At 38.9% G+C, this 24,199-nt stretch overlaps 1 protein-coding gene across 1 annotated transcript in view; it reads right to left on the reverse strand.

Annotated features, from left to right (window-relative positions):
* Positions 1 to 24,199, reverse strand: part of ksr2 (kinase suppressor of ras 2) — a 92,952-nt gene that overhangs the window by 67,949 nt on the left and 804 nt on the right. The window contains exons 2-3 of the mRNA XM_022752772.1: positions 12,233 to 12,373; positions 11,351 to 11,508 (exon numbers count right to left, since the gene is read on the reverse strand). Of these exons, the coding sequence (XP_022608493.1) occupies positions 11,351 to 11,508; positions 12,233 to 12,373 (299 nt within the window). The remainder of the gene's footprint in view (positions 1 to 11,350; positions 11,509 to 12,232; positions 12,374 to 24,199) is intronic.

Genomic DNA, 24,199 nt, shown 5'->3' on the forward strand with positions numbered 1-24,199 from the left:
CCTGCAGCCTTTCCTATTCTGTTACGAAACGGGGTAATATTATGAAGAAGAGGCCACAAGGAACGACTGCAAAGACACAAGGGACATAATATACAGAAATTTTCATGGGTCTCATTTTCTCTTTTTAAATATTTTTTGTTTGTCTTGACTTGGGGTTTTCCACATCACACCAAGGATTGACTCATAGTGCAAACCCACAGAAAATGATCACCCGACCCTGCAGTCCCATCAGCTGTACAGACTGATTTAGCACGTTTTAGCTCATACTTATGGTTTTATGACCCCGCAACTTCACTGTTTCAGTTCAGTCTCACCGCTCTCATCAACCAGCAGAAGCAAGGCAAAAAAAAAAAAACGACTGTATGCTACCTGGCTAACATCAAACAGCTAACAGACAAAGTTAGCAACTAGCTGGTGAACATAGTTAACCATTAAGCAGCTGAAGAGCCAGATATTTTTTCAGGAATTGGTGAACATTGCTGCTATTTATCTGCTAGGTATGTAAAAGGGAAGTACATATTAACTTTTCATGATACGAACTAGAAGGTGATAATTTGTCAGTGTTGTGTTCTTCCACTGCCCACACATCTCCAAAAATGAAATAAAATTACTTTAAATCAGTCATTTTTTCCAATTTTGGGTCAAATTTGATTCAAGCTATTACGTCACACAATTTTGTTCCCAATTACTGCAATGAAGCACCCTGAAAAAATGCTTCAAGTGATGCCACTGTAGTCAGTGTTGATTGGAACTGAACAAGTCTGAAGATGAAAGACATGAATTTCCCAGACCTCTGTAGCCCTCTGTATCTCTACTTGAGGTTAGTAACCAGACGCTACCATAGTTAACATAACATAATACATCCCAATCTGAGCTTTCTGTGGCTGAGTTGCATTGTGGGTACAAGGTTTCAACAGGGAAGAAGAATGCATTGAATAGAAAAAAAAAACCAAAAACACAATAGCTCTGTCCCAATTCAGGGGCTGCATCCTTCAGAGGCTGCATTGAATTGAAGACCAATTGCATCACAGCAGCGCGACTAGGCTGTCCCATTTTGACGGCTCCTTCAAATGCAGCTGAGGAATTCAGCTTTATTTTTCTGGGCAATGAAGGCTCCAACAGGTGGCCCAATCTATCCCAAGATTCATGCCAATGAAAGGCTAACGGTAAAACCTAGGGCTTTAAAACCTCAGGTTTTTATGAAAAAAAATGATGTGTTGTCAAAGTTGCTCGGCAACTGGAGCCGAAAACCCTCTGTTGGCCAGATCGTCTCATTTCAGTTCAGCCTATGCGTAGACCTCTTCCTCCGATGGATTCAGCCACTGAATTGGGACACAGCGAACGTCTCTGTCTTTTGTTTTGTTTTTTTTACCCTCCATCTTGAATCCAGCAATAAAGAAATGCAATGCTTAACAGGTGGATTATTTTAAACTATCCAGCAGCCTACCACCTGAGAACATTGAAACCTATTTTTAACAGCAATCAATTATCAGTGGTAAAAGTATAGTTTTGTCTGTGACACATCCACTAAACAGGAGCACACATACGTCAAAGGCTGTAAAAAAAAAAAAAAAGTTACAAGAAAACATAACATTACAATACGTCAAATGATGATGTCACTACTTTATACGTGTTATCTGCCTGAAGTTTTCTGATTAGTGAATGTCTTTGTCATGGAAACCTGCAGCTTCTCAGCACTGCATGGCACATGGTTTGCTTTCCCCTGCACATGATGTATGTCTGTGAGAAGTGAAAGTACAAAATGAGAAATGGGAAACTAAAGAGCATTTTGAAGACATGCATATTAATAGCAATCGCTGTCATTTTCAACATTGACTTATACTCCTGAAATACAGATCACATTTGCAAGGACTGATCGACCTCATGAATGTACAGCCTATTCACGGCTTTAATTCACACCTATGGTTATTAGTCAGTAGGGCGTTTCGAGCCAAGCCGTCGCTGCCACTCTCGCTGCCCTCGGTGGGGCTTGCCTGAGGACCACACTCACACTTGTCCCTGAACCCACATTTAGAGGCTCACATCTCAACCCGAGAAAGCCCTTCAGAAGGATATCGAGACGCAGAATGGACGAGTGGGCCCGAAAGAGTGCTCATCTACAGATGTAGGAAAAGATGAGGAGGATGCTTCATCAAGCCTCCTTTATTAGCAGGAATAAAACCACAACGGGGCCACTCAGAAATGTAAAAGTTCAGCTTGACCCCACGTGAACGACTAAAACTAATCAGCAGCCACCAGTGAATTCACATCACTGAGGCTGAGATAACAGATGGGAGGCAACAGAAACCTGATTGCTTTTGGGCAGGTCTATAGGTGTTTAATAACTGGCACATGAGGTGCCAATGTGTACTGTCCGTTTGAAAATGCACCTTGCAAGCTCTGACCAGATAGTTTTTGAAAATGTCAACCAATCACGTTTGATTTAAATCACGAGCTTCCCTTTGGTAATTACTTTCTTGCATGAAGCAGCCGCACTTTAAAAATGTTTTTGACAGTGCTGATACTCAAGTGAAATTTCTCTGCAAGGAAACCAATGAACTTGAATCACACTTATGAAACTGTTTGCTTCATGTAATGAGTCAATTCATCAAGCACGCTAGTATCTTAGCAACTGCTTCAGCAAAATAGTAACCAGACTTGACTTATGAGTTTCTTATTTCACATGATCTCACCTAGGCAAAAGCCTCAAGCAAACCAAAAGCAGCTCGCCGCTAAATGAGATGAACACAGACTGAGCATAACCCCTTTGAGAGCTGGGATTTTAGTTCATTTGTGTGGCTTGTGCTTGTTAGAGAGTGAGTTTTAGAAGTTGCTTTTCATGGAGAACTTTGACAGAAAAAAAAAAAAGAAGAAGAAAACACTGAGTCTTCCAGGGGGCTGAAAGGCGTTTCAACATGGCAGTACCTGCGGATATCAAGTCCTGACTACGCTTGATCAGTTTCTGTGAATGCATTCCTACTCTGCTCCTGAATTCACATTACAACACTGCTTCTTTTTAACTTCATCACTGCTCCTCTCTTAGCTGCATTAAGTAATATTTAAACTGTATCATAATATAAAATGACCATAATACATTTTGCAAGCACTTTCCATTTTCAACTGTTCAAAAAAAAAAAAAACATGATGGTGCTATGAGCAAGCAATCACTGTCACAGCCTCCAGCCAAATCATAAAACGGTATAATTGTGCATCTTGAAATATTACCTCTCGACTAGACGTTTCTGCTGGATGTCTGCTCTAATTAGCTGGATTACTGCCTCTTATATAAAAATGGGAGCTGAAAGAAATTCTCTTTTATTTAAGGCAAAAATAAAGTCCGAGAGATATGGTATATGGTGCAATTTGAACTTGTACAACAATGGCTTGATCTTCTTTTCACAACAAAAGAGTAACTCGTCACACTATGAACATATGATTTCATTTTTTTGTATCACTACAGAAAGTTAAAGTCATTGTCAAAGAGTTTAAAAATCTTTTGGAGACTGTGGTCCTTCTCTCTCCAGCCAAAAGTTTGTTAAAAAATACTGATGACTCATGTCTGTGTGTTAAACATGAAGCTAAAACCATCAATTAGCGTAGCTTAGCATAAAGACTAAAAGCAGGGCAAACAGCTAGCGTAGCAAGCGCTGTCCAAAGTTCAAAAATACACTTCATGAAGGAGCCCATCACTCACCATAAGAAGCTGATTGAGATGCATAGGTATGAGTTTGGTATCAATCTTTCCATCCAACGCTGGGTAAAACACACGAATAAATGTACTGTTTTCCTACAATATTAAAACCTTCCTTTAACAATTCCTCATAGACCGATGTTTCCTCTCATTTATTAGCAAATACCGGTCGAGTACGTGCATAACTTCAGATGTAATTTTTGGAGCCACATCATCATCAATCTTCCATTTTCTCCTCTCACCCAAATAACCCTGCATCTGCGAATCAACTGTCGAACCAAACAATGCACCTGAAGCATTTAGGACTGTTTCTCCTCTACAGTGATTAATGCAAATAGCACACCCCGACACCATTACTGGGGCAATCTTAACATGCAGTGAGGCTTTGAGAAAGGCAGATAAGAGCCTCATAATTGGACTAATTACCTCTAGATGTGTTGCTTCTTTGGGCTAAATGGCAGTGAAATGCCACTGGGACAGTAGCAGGTCTATCTCACTGCCACTGTAAACAGGATTTGGTGAAAAGGGCAATGGCTGAGTTCAATAGATGCAGCGTCCCTTTTAAATCTCGACTCTTTGGAGTGGATGGTTTGTGGACGTTCTTGCAGTGTAATCAGTGGGACACAAAGTTAGACTGCTAATTAGTTAACAGCCGATAAAGACCACCTAGAGGTGTTCAAGAAGATGGATGTTGGGGGGTACGGTCAATGCTTCTTCTGGTCGCTTTCCTTCCCTGTTGCATCTGCTCTTTTCTACTCGACAACCTCCTGTCGTCATCGCCTCTTTCTCACCCTAATTCTCTCTCATGTTATTCAACATCCTTCTTCCCCCATCCCCTTCCCTTCTCTTTCCTTTCCTTCCCTCTTCTCCTCCGATCCCCTTTCTCACATATTCTCTGCTTCCTTCTCCTCTGCCTTTCTTCATGTCTTTTTCTTACTGATGTCATTTGAAGCCAATTAGGTGTTTGTATGCATGTGAAGCTGTCTCAAAGCAGGGTGTGGGGACATTCAGTTTAGCTGTCAAAGATTACAGATGAAAGGTACCGAGGCAACCTGTCGTGCTGAGCAAAGATCAACACTATTAGCCTGATCAACAGAAGAAGTCATATTCAAGAAATTCTCCATGTGAAAATGTTTGTATAAGTGTGTGTGTGTGTTTGTGTGTGTGTGTGTGTGTGTGTGTGTGTGTGTGTGTGTGTGTGTGTTTGTCTAGAGGGGCGGGCTGGATAATGTGTGTATATTGCGGCACAAAGAACCGACCGGCTGCCTCCGAATTGTATGACTCATCCTCATTGCAACTCGTGGACTGCAATCCCAAGAGCCTGTAGTGAAAAATTCTATTAACTTGCATTAGTTTCCTTCCTCCACCATTACACCACAGAGCAGCATACGTTCACTTATCATGTTCTCTATTTCTCCAGTTATGTGATGTATGGGATCGTGAAGTATGTGAATGTCCGTGTCTGCCAATTTCTTGTTTAATTCCTCATGACTCATAAACTGGAACAACATTTTTTTTTTAAAAAAAAAAAAAAAAAAAAAAGCATGCACATAAATCTGCAAATCCTTCGTTCTGCTTTCATTCATAATGGTCGACTATATCTGTACTTTTGCAACAACCTCCGGATTTTTAAGAGAAAAATATAACTCTTTAAAAAAAGACTCAAGACATAAGAACATCCTCCGCTTCTTTCCTCGCTGTGTTTAACTTCTAAATGCTCTCACGGGGCTGTGTAACCCCGTAAAAACACACACTCTTCATTTATTCTTGCATATATACATGCTGACACGCAGGGACTCGCACAACCCCACCAACATGCACACACACACACACACACACACACAGATGTGCAAATGTGGCGAGATTTGGAAGCTATGACACATCTCGCTCTCCAGGCTCCATCTGGGTAAGAATATGAAGAATGCTGCCTGCTGAACACCCTGTATTTCTCTCGGCTGAAAGTGCCTCTCAGTGCTCTGTGCGGTGGTGTAGAGGTGGTGGTGGTGGTGGTGGTGGTGTTGCTGTGATGTATTCACACATCTCTAGCCAGTCCCCCCTGTTAGAGAGCCCATTAGTGGCTATGTGTGGCCAGACCCTGGCTTTGGAGAGCCCAGAGAGAGGGAGGGAGGTGATGGGAGTACGGTTGAGGCAATGGGCAGAAGAAGAAGGGCAGAGAAGGGAATGATAAACAATAAGCAGGAGGACGGGAAAAAGGAGAGGAAAGAAGAGGTAGACAGTGAAGATATGAAACAAACGCAGCTAAGATTTTAGTATGGTACTTATGAAGTGATAACAGATAACAAGTGGTTGTATATGGGAGGGGATCATAACCCCTATCTCTGTTCAAAGACAGTTTCTGTGATGTTTAACCCCTCTCCAGTCTGTTCCAGGGCTGTGAATTTTTACTTCAAATTCATACTACAGTTTTAGAGTGGGAAAATGAAAAAAAAAAAAATATTGAATCTGTAATGATCGGTTTTATTCAAAATTCTCAGTGCATACTTAAACAGAGCCTTGCATCCACTGCATGTCCTGCCGCTCTCTGAGTAAACTAGCTGTTCAAAGCTTCAGGTTCAAGGTTCAATTTATACAATCCATAAAAACATGGATGAATAGGCCAAGAAAAAATAAACTTCTGCAGAGTAGTTTGGGCTGCGTGGGTTGCAGTTAAATGAAGCTAATGTGTTTAAACTTCTTTTTTTTTTTTAATAAGTGGCAGCCCTAAAGAAAAATCAAGGCGGACATTCACATCCAATCATTTTTCAACCACAGAGACAAGGGTTACCATCTGCTTTTGGTATCCAATCACCTTTCATCAAGTGACCCAAGTTCTACAGTATCTCCATGACAACTGAGCAAACTCCAACCACTGAATATGGGGAGATGAGGCTGAAAGCTCCAGAAAAAGCCAGTGGACATTGAGTTGTTGTTTTTTTTTTCGTTCTTATCTTAAAGGGAATCTCTATTAAAGGGCATAATTCATTGTGTAAAAAAAATAAATAAATAAATAAAAATAGTAGTGAGAGGGCAACAGGTTGTAGGTTTCAGGAAGAAGACAATCTAAATAGGCTTATTCTGTTTAGAAGCCTGGGCCGCACTATGAGTGGGCAGGCTGGTCATATCCATCTAGCTTTTGTAATGGAGTACCACAAAACAAAAGTCAAGAATGAGCTCATACTAATAAAATAATAATAATAACAAATTCAATGTAATGGCGAAAAAGTTCCATTTTCCATGTTCCATTTTACATGTTTGTATCATGCCCTCTAGATCTAATTGTGCAACACTTATGCATGTGGTCCAGATTGAACAATCAATATTTTGGCACGGAGGGAGACGCAGAGTGAAGAACCAAAGTCAGACACAGTGAGCTGGTCTCCAGAGACGTCTGAAGCCTGACTGGTTCGAATCCAGCTGGACTGAGGCACGGGTGGCTGAAAACCGCCTGACAGACTCTGCCAAGGGACGCCCGTCTGCCCGTCTGCCTTTCTGTCTGTCTTTGTGGACAACATCCGCCCCCATCTCCAATCAGACCACTGAGACAGACACATAGGCAGAAAGTTGAAGAAGCTCACAGTAAGGTGGGCAACCGCAGCCAGACAGGCTGACAAATGAGCACAGGGACCAACAGACAGGTGCGAGTATTTGGAGAGGACACCTGGATACCTGCAGGCTCACAAAGAGTCTGGTTTTGAGGCTTTTTGTGAAACATTCTTGTTTGTATGAATGTCTGAAGTCTTTCTCATCACATGAAAGAAAAATTAAAAACGCTTTGAAGAACAGCCAAGTTATACCTCGTCTTATAAAACGCATGAAGCACTGTTTTGTTGAGGGCACATTGAAGAAAAACTACTCATCAAGTTAATTTGCTTAATTATTCAGCAGAGCCTTGCGTCTGAAAGGACATCTGTTACAGAACAGAACAGTGTGTGTAGGTGTGTGTGTGTGTGTGTGTGTGTGTGTGTGTGTGTGTGTGTGTAGGAGTAGAGGAGAAACAGATATGTTATCAAACGGGTTCACAAAAGGTTGTTACTAAACCTTACGACAGTTTTAGTGAGGCTCTACTGCCCTCTTCTGATTGTTTTGTGTCATTGCAAAAGCTGAAATCTCAGAGACTGAAAACAAAGGATGGTCTGTAACGCCACCTGGTGTGAAACCATGGAATAACAGCAGCATAAAGCTGAGCAAGTCCCCTTAGTTCGTCAAAATCATCATAAAAAACAAACAAACAAAACAGACCAGATGATTACATTCTTGGTTTGGGTTTACATCTGTTATACATTGTGAAACGGGCAACTTCTAGAAGTTGAACCGACAAGCAACAAAAACAAGGAAAAATATTGGTGCTTACACTTACATCTGATTAAAAAAATAAGAATTCAGCATGGCATCAATGCCACCTGATCCAACGTATACTCAATCCGTCATGATCGGCTCTCTTAGTCACTTTCTGTTGTTTTATTTTGAAATGACTTTCCTTGTGTTTTGCTCACTGCCCTCGTGTGTTTCCTGCCTTTGTGCTACACCTGTGTCTCGGTACCTGCTGCCCCACTCTTTGTCAGCTCCACTGTGTTTCTTTCCCCATGTTCTCTGTGGATTTGCTTCTTGCGTTGGATTATCTGTTTTTGTTCCTGGTTATCTTTAGTTTCTCTCGTGTTTTTTTTTTCCGTTATCAATGTGCTTGGACTGTAAGTGTATTTCACTCATCCAGCCTGCCTCCATATTTTTCTGCATTTGAGTCTAGAAATTATTGAAGTAAAACACAAACATCAGTTTTATCATTCAATTATTTGTAGCAATACCAACAAAAATCTACAAAATAGACCTTGTGGTGAAATTATCTCAACTCTTAAAAGGTCCCATGTTGTCTTGTGGCTCAGTCCACAGAGAAATACACACAGCCTGTATTCACAAACAGAGCATTTAAACAAGATGTCAGGACTTCTCTAACTTGGTGATGTCACAACAAAGCAGTCACCGCTCTCATGCCCCAAGTCCCGCCCGCCTGAAACCACAATCCAGCCTTGCAGTATTTGGTTTCTCTGAGTGTTTCACCTGAAATCTGATATATTTTCATTCGATCACTCAGAAAACAGTCAGTCAATCATAAGAGAGGCTCAGAGCCTCATTGAGATAGCGTTTGGGACTAAAAACAACACATATATCTTCTTATGGATATCAAAACTTATAAACAAATAAAACACTGTAAAAGTTTAAAATATGACATCAAAAACATCAACATGAAGTTCAGACAATTCCACGACTGAGTAACTTTTATGTTGACAGCTCCGAAAAAATCTATTGAACTGGTCAATCAATGGCAGGTGACTCAATGATAAATTAATAATGTGCAGCAATATACAGCTAAAAAATGCATGTGTGTAGCATAATAGAATAAAGAACATACATTGAAAGATTTATAATAGGAGCCATAGGGCCTCATGCTGTGCTCATTCTGTTTTATGTCCATATGAAGACAATGATCTGTTAATGTTAATACAACATAATAAGTATTCTATATATGTTAATACATAATAATACTAACTTCTTGTAAGGGAGGAAGTATGTGTAGTTAAGCATTTGTATTCTGGTGCAGATCATGTGCTGGTTAGATTATTCAAGAGAGAGATGTGGTGTTTGCTGACTTTCCTGTGCAACACATAGTTTTCACATGAGGCATTAGTGATTTGTTTTTATATGATGATGGTGACACATGACTACATGACACACAGACACTGTGTAACACCCCACATATCTTTTATGTTGCTATCTGTGAATGCTGTGATGATGATTCGTGGAAAAACTATTTATCCACTTCATGAGAGTTCTGGCATAGAAGTGACGATGCAGTTTGATTTATGGTTTTGTTGAGACTAAAGTCAGAGAGGGACTTCACTGAACTGCTCTAACTGAACATGATAGAAACAGCACCACCTGCTGTATAGACACTTGCACACTGTTTTGATAAGTGATTTCTTGGAGGAAGTTGAAACTTGACAGATAATCATAAAAATCCAAATATACCACCACTTATCAGAGTTGGTCTACAGATCTGCTGTGAATTGTCGTGTCAGGTCTAGTTTTTATAGTCTATAAAACTGGATTCTGGATTATATTCCAGAAATGGTGTCCTTTTTTAAATTTCTGTAGCACTGCCTCTAGCAAATAAATCCAAGCACAAATCACTTCATAGTGGGTGCGGATCACCAGTGTTAAGCGCTGGTGTTGATTAAAAACTGCACATGAACTTCAGTATTGACTCAAGATCAGGAGAGGTCATCTGATTCTTTTGAAAAGCTTCCTGCCACAGCACAAACACAGTGACACTCCTCTCCACAAATATTATACAAATAATAATCCAACATATTTTAATTGCTTTACTAATTTCAGTTGTTTGCTTTCTGTGGCTTTAAGTTTGCACAGTCCAGTTGTATTATGTAAGAGAAAGGGAAGACGAGGGAAAAGTGGAAAAAACAAAACATAGTTTGGATAATAAGTCACGTATAGACAGAGCAAAAGTGTCATCAGGGCGTCTCGTCTTTTGACTAAGGTCTTTGACTCTTTTTCCAGAGAGAAATAATAAATAGTCACTAAATAAAAAAGGCTCCTGCCATGCAGCCCCCAGACCCTTGGTCCTGAAGCCAGTGGGCACTTTCAGTAATCCATCCTTGGGTGTCACCTCTGCTCAGTACTGAGTGTCACCTGATTGCTAATACACTTCCATCTCACCATCATACTATTTAATATAATATGTTGTGCAATATTTACATGTTTATGGAGTTGATAATGATTTTAAACAACTAATTGAATGGTTTCTTATCACTGGCTGTGTGAAGGTTGTCCTACATACCCTGTCCTATACTTAGACTCTACTTACCAATAACAATAATAACTAATAGGTCCCCTACAACCCCAGTACAGCTCTCACAGAACCATAAACAAGATAATGAGGTAATTGTTGGTCATTACATTGAATATCGTGGCTTGTTAACAAGCTTCCTCCTCAAGATTTTTATTGAGCAAAATATAATTACCGGACATTATTGAGTTTTAAATAACCACATCTTGTATTTTTGGCAGATTAACTACAAACTGTAAATATTTCATATCATTGCAAACCACTGAGAGACATTAAAAAAAAACTTCTTGGCAGCACTTTTTGATGTATGTCAGTTTGTATAAAGATCAAATTGCAGACACTAACAAAATGATTTGAGACTCACTTGGTTTATTCTCAAAGTGACATTAGTGAGGTGTGATGATTCATGTGCAACCACCGAGTGCGACTCCTTATTAGTGCATTCAAGGAGACACTAATCTGAGATGTGCAATTTAGCTGCCAAAAGTAAGACTTTCATGAGTTGTCTTGTCTGGAAACCAGACACCTGTTGTGAAAAGGATTATGTGAATTTGGTTGTTTATAACATTAAATAGTTTTCTGATTGTTGCATAGCGGTGGCCTATAGGTTTAAGATGCCAAACATTTCATTGCATCCCAAGTTTGAGTCCGACTGGGGATCTTTGCAGGCATGCCATATCCACTCTGTTTAATTTGAAATTGACGCCAGTATTTTCCCTTAAAGACATTTTGTGGGAGAGTAACCACGTTCTGTTCATGTGTGTGTGCGAGCTCATCTCTGTGTTTTTATTTGGGTGGACTCCTTACCGAGCTGGTGGGCCTTTCTGAGGCAGGAGAGGGAGGCGTTGAGTCGGGCACACTCCTCTTCGTTGGCACCAAACTTCTGCAGCAGTTCACACACTTGCTCCTCGCTCATCTCCAGCAGACCCTCCAGGGTCACCTCACCTGGGCTCATCTCCTGCAAAACACACACACATGTGCAAACACATGACACACACACAGAAATACATACATCATTAGAATTATATTAATGCATGAAAACACTTGGTTTTAAATTAAAGATGCAGCGAAAATTCAATACTATACCCTCAAATAGCAGCAAACGCTGGTAGTGAGAATATTAATGTTATCCACTGATCATGCTTTAAGTGGAAAGAAGTCATAAACTGTATAAAATGCATTATATAGCATTTATGTCCTATACCAAATGCACAGAGGTTATCAACAAAAGAAAATCTCAATCACAATAAAAACTTTGATTAAAGGCAAAAATGCCTGAAAACATCATATTTTCATATCAATAGCATTGATAACGTCTTTATAGAGCATTTACTCTCCAACCAACCACTAAAACAGAAACTAAAAGGAGTAAAAATGACTATTGATCGCCTTGCAGCCTGTGGACAGATTATGAACATTTGTATTTGAAGAAAGAAGTACAAAAAAAAAAAAAGATTTTCTTTTAAAACCACCATCAACCATCAAGACAATGATAAAGATAGGAGGATGGCAAACTTTTTTAATTAATTTGTACTTTTATTTATTTGTCTGTTTTTGTTTGCCCGTTACCAGATTTTTAATTTGAGCGATCACATTTTGTTGTGATAGCTAAAGGAAAATACATGGGTGTATTTTTAGATGACAAAAAAAAAAAAAAAAAACTAGGCAGCCTGAAATCTTACCTGTGTGACCTCTTTCCTCAAGTTGACGATGCGGAACCAGTGGCCGAGGCGGGGGAAGTCCTCCAGATCAGCACTGCGCTCCTCTAAGGCCACTTTGCACTTACAGGACAGCTGGCGGCTGAAGTACTTCACCAACTTCCCCTGGGAGGAGAGGGACAAACACAGAGAGGGAGGAATTCTTTAATGCTCACCAAACCTCTTTGTTTTACCCTTTTCTCTTGTCCACATATATTCTATATTCACAGCTGAAAATAAAAACAACTTCCGACTACATATTGTACTTTAATTCTTTTAATGACTCCAAACCTCCTCCTTGTTTACTGGACGTGTCCTAAAGAATTCACCTGTCTTTTATTTCAGTCAAGGTTGATAATGCAACAGAAAAAGACGCTGTACAAATGTAGGTATTGAATCCTCCAAAAGTCAGAACGGTGCCCTCCTCTATAAAGCTATAAGAGCTTTAATGTCAGTTTTGCAAGAATGTAATTTGTTCACCATTAATCTCTGATTACACTCATTAAGTCAACATAAACATTTTCCACAAACCCAAAGTCCCCAAAATCCCAACAGACAGTAACAAGCAGCAGCAGCGTCACAGTCAGAGACGTACACTGTTTACTGCAAAGGCACTGAAATCCCTGGACGGCCTGAATAACCAATGCAGGGAAAATAAATGCAACACTCTCTTTTCCCTCAACCATCATGACTAAGATCACTTAACGCCGGTTTACTCCAGTGGAGCTGCCCAGTGGTTAGTGGTTGAAAGCTGTGGCTGTAGTGGGAAACTCCTGTAGAGGGAAACAGGGTGCGTTTGCAAAAAAAAAAAAAAAAAAGAAGTCAGACATGGGCACACAGGGACGTGGAAGTGGTGGAGGAGAGCCTCATCACCAGTTGTACAGTACAGGTGATTGACCATATCCCTGCACGAATGGTCTTAACTTTGTTCATGATATGATGCAACACTGATGCAACATATACTGGTAATAAATAAAATAAATAAATAACAGGATTCAAGTAAATCACAAAGCTGTATGTACAACATCTTTTGTGCAATTTTGATTTTGGAAGAAAATAGTTCTCAATGAAAACTCTCCATGGTGAGATTAGTGGATTACCCAGAGTCCCTGACTATGCGTCTGGAAAAGGCAAGTTTTTCAAAGTACATTTTTCATTAGTATTGTTCAATATTTGCCTGATCTGACCTTGTTTGGATTCGGCTGCATCTTTTTTGCTGCCATTTTATCCAGATTTTTTTCCCCCCACAAAAGAGGTTTTTGATACCAGTGGCTCAACTGGTTAAATTATTCATTGATATTTGGGCAATGGGGGCGTTTTAGTTGTGGAGAGACCATAGACAGAAGGTGACCACAAGTATCCACTCTGCTGAAGAGATTCAGGGCAAGACACTGAATCCACATCAGTACTAACAGCAACATTCTGTCACGTTCTACCTACATATTTATATTTACAAAAATCTAAATTAAACTATAGGTAAATATTACCAAGAGTATCATGCTGTACTGCTAAAAAAAATATCATTATTGGTTATTTCCTTATTTATTCCTACTTTTAATAGACTTCCATGTTGTAAATGTAGCACAGCATTTCTGCTAAATGAGCTTCATGTCAGTTGATCCTTAACTGAAATAAACTGTGGTGTTTTAACCAATAGTAGTAAGGTGTTTTTAGTGTGGGTCGCCGTTTAGTTGGTATAATACACACAACTGAGGGTGCAAATGTGGCATAATCCACATCCACCATTAGTTTCCTGCTATTCCACTGATCAACATCAGGTGGCCGAGATGCACCAACAAAGACAGCGAAGAAGAAGAAGACTGTTAGCACCTTAAAAAAACCCCACAATCATTGTTTTTATATCTGGAAAAGATGCATTTAAGTTTTCAGTATCACTTGTTTGACTCATACTGTATCTTGACCATCTTTTGACCTGATCAAACTTGTTTTGGTTGGATTTGATTTTTATTTATACAACCATAATAAAGCTCTAATATTCTTCCCTACTGGGAAACTTCATGTCCATAAGCTTAACTTTTATGAATTCAACAAAATGATTCTTACTTTTTGATTGATAGGCAACAATTTGTAATTTCAAAACTGTATTTCCCTCAGGTTTTATCATCCCTGCAGGGGAACATTCACATTCTCACTAATAATTAACTTGATTATCACGACGTTGCATCATATGAGAACATAATCAGTGTTACCATAACCCTATTATCACAGTTTAAGTTACTCATCCCTTCAATTATGCTGCCGTGTAAACATTTTACTATTCAATTCACATGTTCAGTGAGTGTTTGATCCACAAAAGGTCAGAGATGTGTTTCTTTACACGCAAAATGTGGTGAGCAGCGATGGGAAAGGAAGGACTACAAAAGACATTTCATGCTAAAGCAAAGATGTGACATGAAAGCGATGACAGCAGGAGACTTGATTAAAAAAAAAAAAATTAACCTTCCTGTCAAATGCATCCATATGAACATGGTAATTGTTTGAATAATGTAAATGCTTTTATCAAACTGCTATAGTGTGATTTTTCAAAATAATAAGCGATTATTCAAATGTTCCTGAAAATGTACCTGCAAAACTAAAAGTTATTTTAATGCATTTTTTCTGCTTTTATTATTTACAAAGTTTTCATAGCTTTATTAATGATTAATTAGCAGTAGATTCACATTCCGCATGTATCTATTAAATACATTTGAAACTATGTTATATTTTATCTTTAAAGTATTTCACAGTTCATTGTGAATTTTTTTTTTCTGGGCATTAATTGTATGGCAGTAATATCCTTTATATGAAGGCACTCCATTTAATACATTCCCATTTATTTGTTATTAAAAATGCATTTCTAACTGAAGTGCTGTTTCTCGGTGAGTACATCCTAGTGAGGATGAGAGTGCGCTGACCCTCCAATGAACTTGTGCTTAGAGAGGTAAAGGCAGGATGCTCGTAGGGCAGGAGTTCACTCACAATTCACGTCATCGACCAGTTTACTCAACGACAGCAACGTGTATTTGTGCCGAGTCTGTCATTTTGGAATTCATGCAGTTTACCTCTGTTGAGACGCTTGAGGTTTCATCTCAAAAACAGCAACAAAATAACTGATCACTCTATAAAACTAAAAGTGAAATGTTGGAAATAACCTGTTTCCAAGACGGTTAGCACGTGTCAAGGTAAGTGTGTCTAGCTAGCACACGATGTTCTGTCATGGCTGAAGGGTGGGGGATTATTGTAACTTTCCCCGAGCTAATCAGCCATATCAAAACAGACAACACGACAGTATGTTTCAGCATTTTTAGTTAGATGTATGTAGCTATTTTTGTCCCATAGTGCAACCGATGCAACAATAATTACTCATTTTAACACACAAGAGAATACAAACAAGTTATTTTGGGAATTATTTTGTTAGCCTCTTGTGGTCTTATAATATATTTGCCGGTTCTATTTTTCATAAGCAATAAAATGAATAAATTGTAACTATTTTGACTGGTAGGCCTATGTTCTATTCAAAACTAAACTCAGTAACTGTCCTTTGATAAATATTATTAAATAAATTAATAATACAACAATTTTTGTTGTAAAACGATGCATATTTTCAGAATACTATACTTAATGAGACAAAAAGCAAAAGTCAATTAGTGAAACTGAATTCTATATGACTGTACATGAGCCTCACACCACTGCAAGCAGGACATACAGTTTACTGTTAAGTATCTTTGCTGTTAGGTGAACGGTTGGTCTGACTGAACACGATGGTAAAATAAGGTCCAGGCCCGCAGTGGCTGACGTGATGCTTGAAGACTTAAGGATGATGCATGTGGATGGCTCCAATCCAAACATACACCTACAAAATGACTGGTAGAAATTAGACAGTGCTGGCCTACATCAGCGCATACCACAGTAGAAAGCAGTGGAGGAGGGACGAGCAAGTCACCTCTGAATACAGAAAACCCATACAGCGGCTGCCCACGGCTGCTACGCTCTGCCCGATAAGGCGACTACTCAGTCCACACCTACAGAGAAACACACATTTACCCTGGCTAAATGTGTTAATATGAGTCTCATAATACCTCTACTTAAAATATACCTTACCATTTATATTTGTTTATGGTATAAATGCATCAATAGCATGATGCAGCACATGTAAAGATACTGGTTTTTATTTAGTGCAAATGAAAGGAGGATAAGTGTGTGAGAGAGAGAGAGAGAGAGAGAGAGAGAGAGAGAGAGAGAGAAAGAAAGAGGGACAGAAACTTTTCTCATCAATACTTCTATCATCAAAATGTATCTTTCTTTTTTTCAACAGAAGTGATCCCAAAATTTCTTTTTAGCCATGGTAGTGGCATGGCTCCAGGGATGGCAATGTCAGTCTGTCAAGCTGTCCGTCAGCCAAACCACCACTTTGATCTCAACAAATTTTGGACGGATTACAAGAAATTTGGTTCAGACATTCATGTCGCCCTCAGGATGAATTGTAATCACTTTAGTGATCCTCTGATCTGACCAAAACACTTTGGTTTATTACCAAACACCTGCGAAACGAATGACATTCCCATCAGCCTCAGCTGCACTTTGTTTTTAATCGTAATTATCAAATGTTACCATACTAACATCTCCATTATACCTCCTAAACATCAGCATGTTAGCATTGCAGCATTTTAATTGTCACTGTCAATGTTAGCATTTAACTCAAAGCACCTAAATACAGCCTTTGTGTTTCACTATTTCAGCCTAGCATGGCTCTGGACTCTTACTGCTGTTTAAGTAAGTGTTTAAGTCTGTTTGTACCATTAGTAGACAAAGATAACTGCAAAACATAAAATATAATAGGGGTCTCTGGCCCCTGGTTAAAAAAAAATCACTAATTTGTCTAGCACAGTTGTCTTTCTGTTTAACATTTAGCAAGGTAAACATCACCTGTCAACATAAACACTTCAGCTATGACCAACAGGACTCTGATTTACCATACTGACATCAACACGTCTAAATGCCTAAAATGTTTGAAATAAAGGTTTCAATATTCAACTAAACATGTAGAGCAGTACTATAGGTGTATACAGGTGAAATTCATTGTTATAAAAATAGGTTTGTTTATGATGAGCACTCAGGAAGCCTCCCTCAGCGAGAACAATGTGGCCCCCAGGTGATGCGAGTTTAATGCTCCTGATCTAGCATGTAAAACCAACCACCATGTGGCATCGCCATCCGAAAGCTGCAGTCAGAGGAGATTTGGCAAGAGAAACTTTACTCCCTTGCTGTGGCAAAAACCAGAAGGGACTGAACATACTGTACTGTGGGCAGGTGTACAAGCATAAGCTGCTAGGGCTAGCAGGCTAACAATAGCATGGCACAAGCTAAAAACTAGCCCTGTTTTTTTGTTTTTGTTACACTTTATTATTTTACCTTCTGTCCTTGCACAGACTGCTAAATCCCTCTTATATTACTGCTTGTATTTTTTTTTCCACTGTGACGTTACAAACAAGCAACAATCGAAGCTTTCTGAACAAGAGGTCACACCCATCCTGTCTCTCAAACTGCACTGGTGAGTCTTTAAGGTGAGCAACGTTGGATCTAGAGTATAATTTCAGTGGAGCTAGTGAAATAAATAAAAAATGAACAGCCCCAATTTTATTAAAAAGTTAAACTGAGAAATTGATCAAAGCTCAGGAGAGAGAATTTTATATTTTAATGTGCTGATTGCTAAGGTCATAAGGACGTTGGGTCAATCTGTGAGAATCATTACAAACTAGAACTCTAGTAAATCTATTCTACAACTATCTCGAATAGTTAAGATTAAAGAATAAGAGCAACGTACTAGGTTTTTCTGGTTCATGATAGAGTCTTATAGTAGCAGTTTTCTGATACTACCTCTCCATTAAGCTGGATAATATCAACATTTTACTTGCAGGAGTTTTAAAGAATCTTTTTCTGTTGATGATGAGAGTTAAAAAAAATACCTGTTTACATCCACTTTAACGTTGTCAAACAATAAAACCAGAGGCTCCTCTTCTAGGCATGGTAACGCTGGCTAACATATCTAAACCAGCCTTTTTCCTAAAATAATGGAGTGTTCCTTTAAGCAGACTATTGAAGTAGATGAGCCTACATGGTGCTATTCCCATCTGACACGAGCTAAACTGACCTCTTCACCACTGCTACACTCACAGATAATCCAGATAAACTGGAGCACTTAATGAATGCACGACAGACTATAACTTCCACACCAGCTTTATCTGATCAGTTAAACTAGAGTCCTGCGTTTTCCTGCATTTCAAATGTCCAGCACTATCATTTAAGTTCAGTCAAGAGCATAATAAATGATCTTTCAGCAAAGGTTGGTGCAATTTGTGAGTTGAACCTTAGTTCAGATGAAAGCACAACTGCAAGTCCCCAAATTTAGCCTACTAAGCTGCAGCACACTGTTACTGGTTCGTATGTTTAATATGAACTGGGTAAAAACAGACATTGTATGTTTATGGACACTCTCGGTGTGGTGTACTCATAGGTGCTAGATCTTTAAGAAAACTAATCATTGAAAGCACATTCAACAGTCATATATTACACAGAAAAAGCTGAGGAAGCCATTACAGTGAATGTGTCTCCTAAAGAGAAGCACATTGATTTTTAGACATTAGTGATTGTCCACAGGCAAAACGAACTGAGACAAATAAACCCTATTAAAGTAGACTTCTATCAAAATGGTACACCAGTGAGTTAGTTGTCCATTTCCAAAAAGTTGGAAGACTCACAAAACACAGATAAAAAAAACTTCAAAATCAAAGCGGCGGGGGTGGAGATATCCTGACTAACCTACAGCTCCCATAATGCAACTCAGATGTGCCGTTTGTGAGAACCTGATGACATCATCATCATCATCAAAATCTCAAAAGGAAATTCTGAGTAATACTCCTCACAGCATGAAAATTAAACACACAACAACAATGTGACAGTGAAAGGTTATGAGTCAACAGAAAATTACCACCTCCCCTAAGCTTTATAGAGCATTGTTGTAAGATTCAACTCATTGCTTAGCCATCCAGACCACAACTTCACTGTTTTGGTTCACTCTCACCGCTCTCATGTTTTTGGCCTCAGCAGGCAGGTGAACATAAGGTAGCTAAATAGCCAGGTATTTCTCTCAAGTGATGGTGGAGACCAAATAAAGAGCTAAAAAGAGACTAAATATTGGACTTTGAAGTGCCTGGAAGACATAAGCACAACTCCAAATGAATGATAATGTTTCTGTAACTAGCATCTGTTTGCTAACAAGATAAGTCAGACAAACAATGTGACTATTATTCCCACTCTATACAGCGATTGGCCAGGTGTGCAGAGTTGTGAACGTAAGGTAAGGTTTGAACTTCTCTCTCATTTTTCATTCTTATAACAACAACTTTTGTTTGTGCCTTCAAAGAGAAGCCGTCTGAAAGTTTACGCCTTTATTCCCAGTTGCACAAGATCAGGAAGTGATGCAGCTGGATCCAGCCAAGAGGAGACTATAGGGCTTTTCATACAACCTTCAAGTGTGGCCATTTATACAGGTATAAATTCTTGCAGCTTCAGACATGATCAGAAGACACTCTGTAAAACCTATTTGCCTCAAGCATAATGAGCCCTTTAGCCCTCCATGCTACAGTAGAGAGTGGAAAAATACCATGGTTCCACCACTGAAGCAAAAAAAAAGCAAACATTGTAAAGCCTTTAGCCATCTGATACTTGAATATGGATGAATAACAACACTTGCTTTCACTGACCCTCATTTCTGTTACATGAAATACATAACTGGATCGAATGTCATGCTCCGTCATGTGTCTGCATCTCTATGAAAGCCTCAAAAAAAGATCATTCATTCATTATGTGCGTTGATAATTCCAGTGTATCCAAGGGATACCGCCGACAATGCATAATCATATTAATGGAAACCAGTATTAGTACTTCATCCAGGTAATGATATAGACTGCTATTCTTGGTAGAGCTTTTGGCTAAAGCAAGGTCAGTACTCAACACCTCCAACAGATTGTGTCTGAGGCACAATCTGGGTCCTTTAGGTTAATAATAGAGATGAAGGGAAAAAAAAAAACAAGAGATGTCGTAGAGGAATCTCCCATACACACTGCACTCAATAAAGATCAGGACAGGTTAACGAGGAAGGTTTTGCGTATGGCTGACGTCATTGTGATCCTGATCGAAACCCCCGATGGACAACTCATTTGTCGTTAAGGCAATAAGGACTGTCATCCTGAAAGGCTCTACAACTCTGAGGATTTGAAGACGATTAGACAGTTCTCAGGAGTAATTCCCTTTGTTGCACTTGTGAATCAAATGTTGTGTGTGTTTTTCTTTGTCCTCTTTTATCTCTAATACTATTTTCTTTCACATATTAGTTAATTTCATTCCTTCCGAGAAGCATCTCACAAAATTAAATACTAACAATAAATAAGCTGATATAAGCAGTTCAGTCCATCCAGACCAAATTTCTGCAGTAGCACAGGCCATATTTGTACTTTGGTTCCCAGATATTGATAAAAGCAGCCCACAACAGTACATGACTACCAAAATATCTCTCTCTGACCTGAATTCATGTTGGTATTTCTATCATTTAGTCTGGTGGGGATAAATGTGATAAAATGTGGCTAAAGACTGTATTTTTTAAGGACTGTGAATATCCTAGTACAGGGGTCGGCAACCTTTACCATCAAAATAGCAATGTGTGCGCCCTCTCCCACCAAATAAAATTTGTCTAGAGCCCCAAAGCATATTTGACCCTTAAAATGAAGATAACACAGCCTATAAAGCTTTATATGTAGTTATACTTTATATACAAAAACTATAGTTTATGTTAAATTTATTTATTTTTTACATTTTATTTATTTTCATTTATGAATAGATGCTCTGATATTTAAATGAACGATTCTTTCATGTACTCTCTGTCTGTGAAGGGCTTTCTACGCCTTTCTATCTCCTGAGCTGCCACAAAACTAACAGCAGTAGTTCAGTTTGGAGACTTGATCCACTTCTTGAAAGTATATTTGCTCTGCTCAGCTTTCCGCAGCAATTCTGAAATCGCTTTTTGTTTTTGTGTTGTTGTTGTTTTTTTGCTCATCTCCAGCTTGGTACTTTTCAGCATATGCTGTGTGCTTGTTCTGGAAATGTCTTTCAACATTACATTTTTTGTTGTTTGCTAATTTCTCGCCACATATCAAATTAAGTGAAAGCAAATTAATCCGTCCACCCAGAGTTAGACGCGCTATTTTCTTTTTTAGGATTTATCCATGGTTAGCTTACCTAGGGCGGGAGTCGGAAACTCAAGACTAGCCACCTGCAGGGAAGGGGGGGGGCATCCATGGCGCCAGGCCGTGGACGTAGCAGGATGTGACGTATATTTAAGTTGACGAATTATTATTTTTTTTTAATTTAAAGATTTTGTCTGAAATCACTTACTCATTCGCTCCTCCATAATCATTGTCCAGGGAGTTCAATGTAGACGACTATATAATGAGCTCATCGGTAAAACGAAAAAAAAACTTTCGGACACTACTAGGTAATTTTCTCCGCACCGTTTTCCGTTTTTAAACGCGAGCGCAATGCATGATGGTATATATTGCTTGATTAGTGACCATCGGTTGGTTGTACCAAAGATCCTCTATACAGTTGACAGTTCTTTTCACGATGCATTGTGGGATACTATAGTCCAGTCCACTATTTTGAAAAGTGCTGCAGCATGGTCAAATCAGTATTAACCAAAACACACAGATACAATTTGTACTTTAGCTTTAGGATGTCTGCAACAAATCTCAGTAATCAGATTTCTCTATAAAGAGAGTGAGCAACCACTGAGGAAACATAATTTGAGACATTAATAGTCCTGGGGTCCCACTAGGCTATTTGGATGCAAAGCATTGACGATACTGGACGATAAGGGACACTGCGAGTGAAATCTGACACAATTTAAACTTTGCACCAAGCAATAGACAGACAATACAGCAGCTAGTGAATGTAATGGAGCCAATAGAGCAGCAAACTGCTGAATGTAAGGAAGCCAATATAGTAGCTGGCTAGTGACCCAAATCTTTTTCTAAGGGGTTGACCGAAACCAAAACAGAGCAAAAGGAAAGTGAATATTAGGCTTGTTCATCAACAGTCACAGTCACAATATGACTTCAAATGAGTGCTAATGTCCCTCTGTGTCTGATTTGCTATCACTTCAGCCACAACAACTTTGTGAGGCAACATGTTGGATGTTGTGTTGTAGAATTATTCTGCTTCCAAGTGGCTAAAATCTCTTGGTGCAACTGTAAATAATAATTGTATTAATTTGAATATGGTGGGTATGCTTTGCCACAGGATCCCTCATGCATGTCATACATATTTGGACAATATATAAAATAATGATAATAATGAACAGTGACTTTCAGTATTAGACATAGTTTGGGCTCACTTAGGAAAATGCTTGTGTTTCTGAATGTACAGAAAAGCAAGACTTCAAAAGATTGTTGAAGCCATGAAGACACATTAGGTGTGAGGTGAAATTAATGTTAAATGTTGCAGCAAAGCACAGTGTATATATAAAATCAAGCCAGATGTTCCACTGTTATGGTGAATACAACAAAGACTACAACATCCCTAATGCATTATATTTTCTGCATTCAATTCAACAGATCAGGTATAAACAGATTAATAATTTATGAGTGTTTTGGAACCTGCACTGTTTACACTGTCTTCTCTATAGTTGGAACATTTGCTGCTTGCATTACTGCCCTCTGCAGTTTGTAGAAACGTGTCTCACATCACCCCTCAAGCTTGTGGGATGCCAGTCCAATGGAACAAGTGATACAAACAGCACTGTTGCAGCCAAACACTCCACACTCAACACAACAGTGATCTAAAACAATGAAATGTCCCTTTAACACTCACTGCAAACACGCAGGAAACAAATGCACACGTTTTTAATCGTCATATCATAACTTTTTAAAGGATAATATCTTAATGGAACTTGTAATGGTCACCATCAGTGTAAACACTGATAAAACCTTGCCCTGCAGAGACTAGAACTGTTGTCCACTGCATTATGGCAAAGTAAAGCTTTGTGAACCATGGCACAAGTGAAATTGTCTTTTTGATGTAACAATTTATGCTCCCCTGCTCTCTCTAAAAAGTCAGACTAGCCTACCTTGGGCAAAAAGAAAAGATACAATACCCTCTTGCTATCTGACCTCCTTTTTTACCACTGAATAATTTTCATATAGTCCCTTAGTCACGTAACACAGTTTGTGTTAGAGATTTGGCACAGATACATCTGCACATCATGATCGTGTATGCTTTAAAATTACCAGCGTGTATTTTCTAAACAAAAAGCAGAATGTTATCTGTCAAACTGATTCATCCAAAAAAATCAAACCTTAGTTTAAAAAAAATCCAAGATCCATCAGATTAATATTGATATGTTGTAATGTAAAAAGAATACCTTTGTGAAGCTTATAACAAATAATCCAGTACCCACAATGCTTTGCAAGGCATTCAGGGAACATAGTGAACATTTATCTTCATGCTGTAGCCTGCTCATTGCTGGCAGCGCACTTGTACTTAATATTAGTTCTCTCTCCTCTTGGATTACATTCCTGTCCCGTTTCTGTGCAACACTTTCAAACTTCACTCAAAAGCTCACAGCATTCAAAATATTACTGTACGTTTACATCTTTGATAATACTGTAGCCTATATAGCCCCATATTCCTGTGGGGTTGGGATAAGTGTGAAGCGCTCACAAGTGAATTTTCTTTATGGTCTTTTTTATGTAATATCTCAATTATATTCCCACTGGGACTTAAAGTGTGTTGATGGCACACACAGATACTCAGTGGTGAGTTTATGGCGACCTTATCGCACTTAATGGTATTTGTTTTAATCTCCTGAGGCATCACCATAACATTCTTACAGGCCCTTAA

Source organism: Seriola dumerili, unplaced genomic scaffold (genome assembly GCF_002260705.1).
Source record: "Seriola dumerili isolate Sdu_G_001 unplaced genomic scaffold, Sdu_1.0 BDQW01000177.1, whole genome shotgun sequence".
NCBI classification, from domain to species: Eukaryota; Metazoa; Chordata; class Actinopteri; order Carangiformes; family Carangidae; genus Seriola; species Seriola dumerili.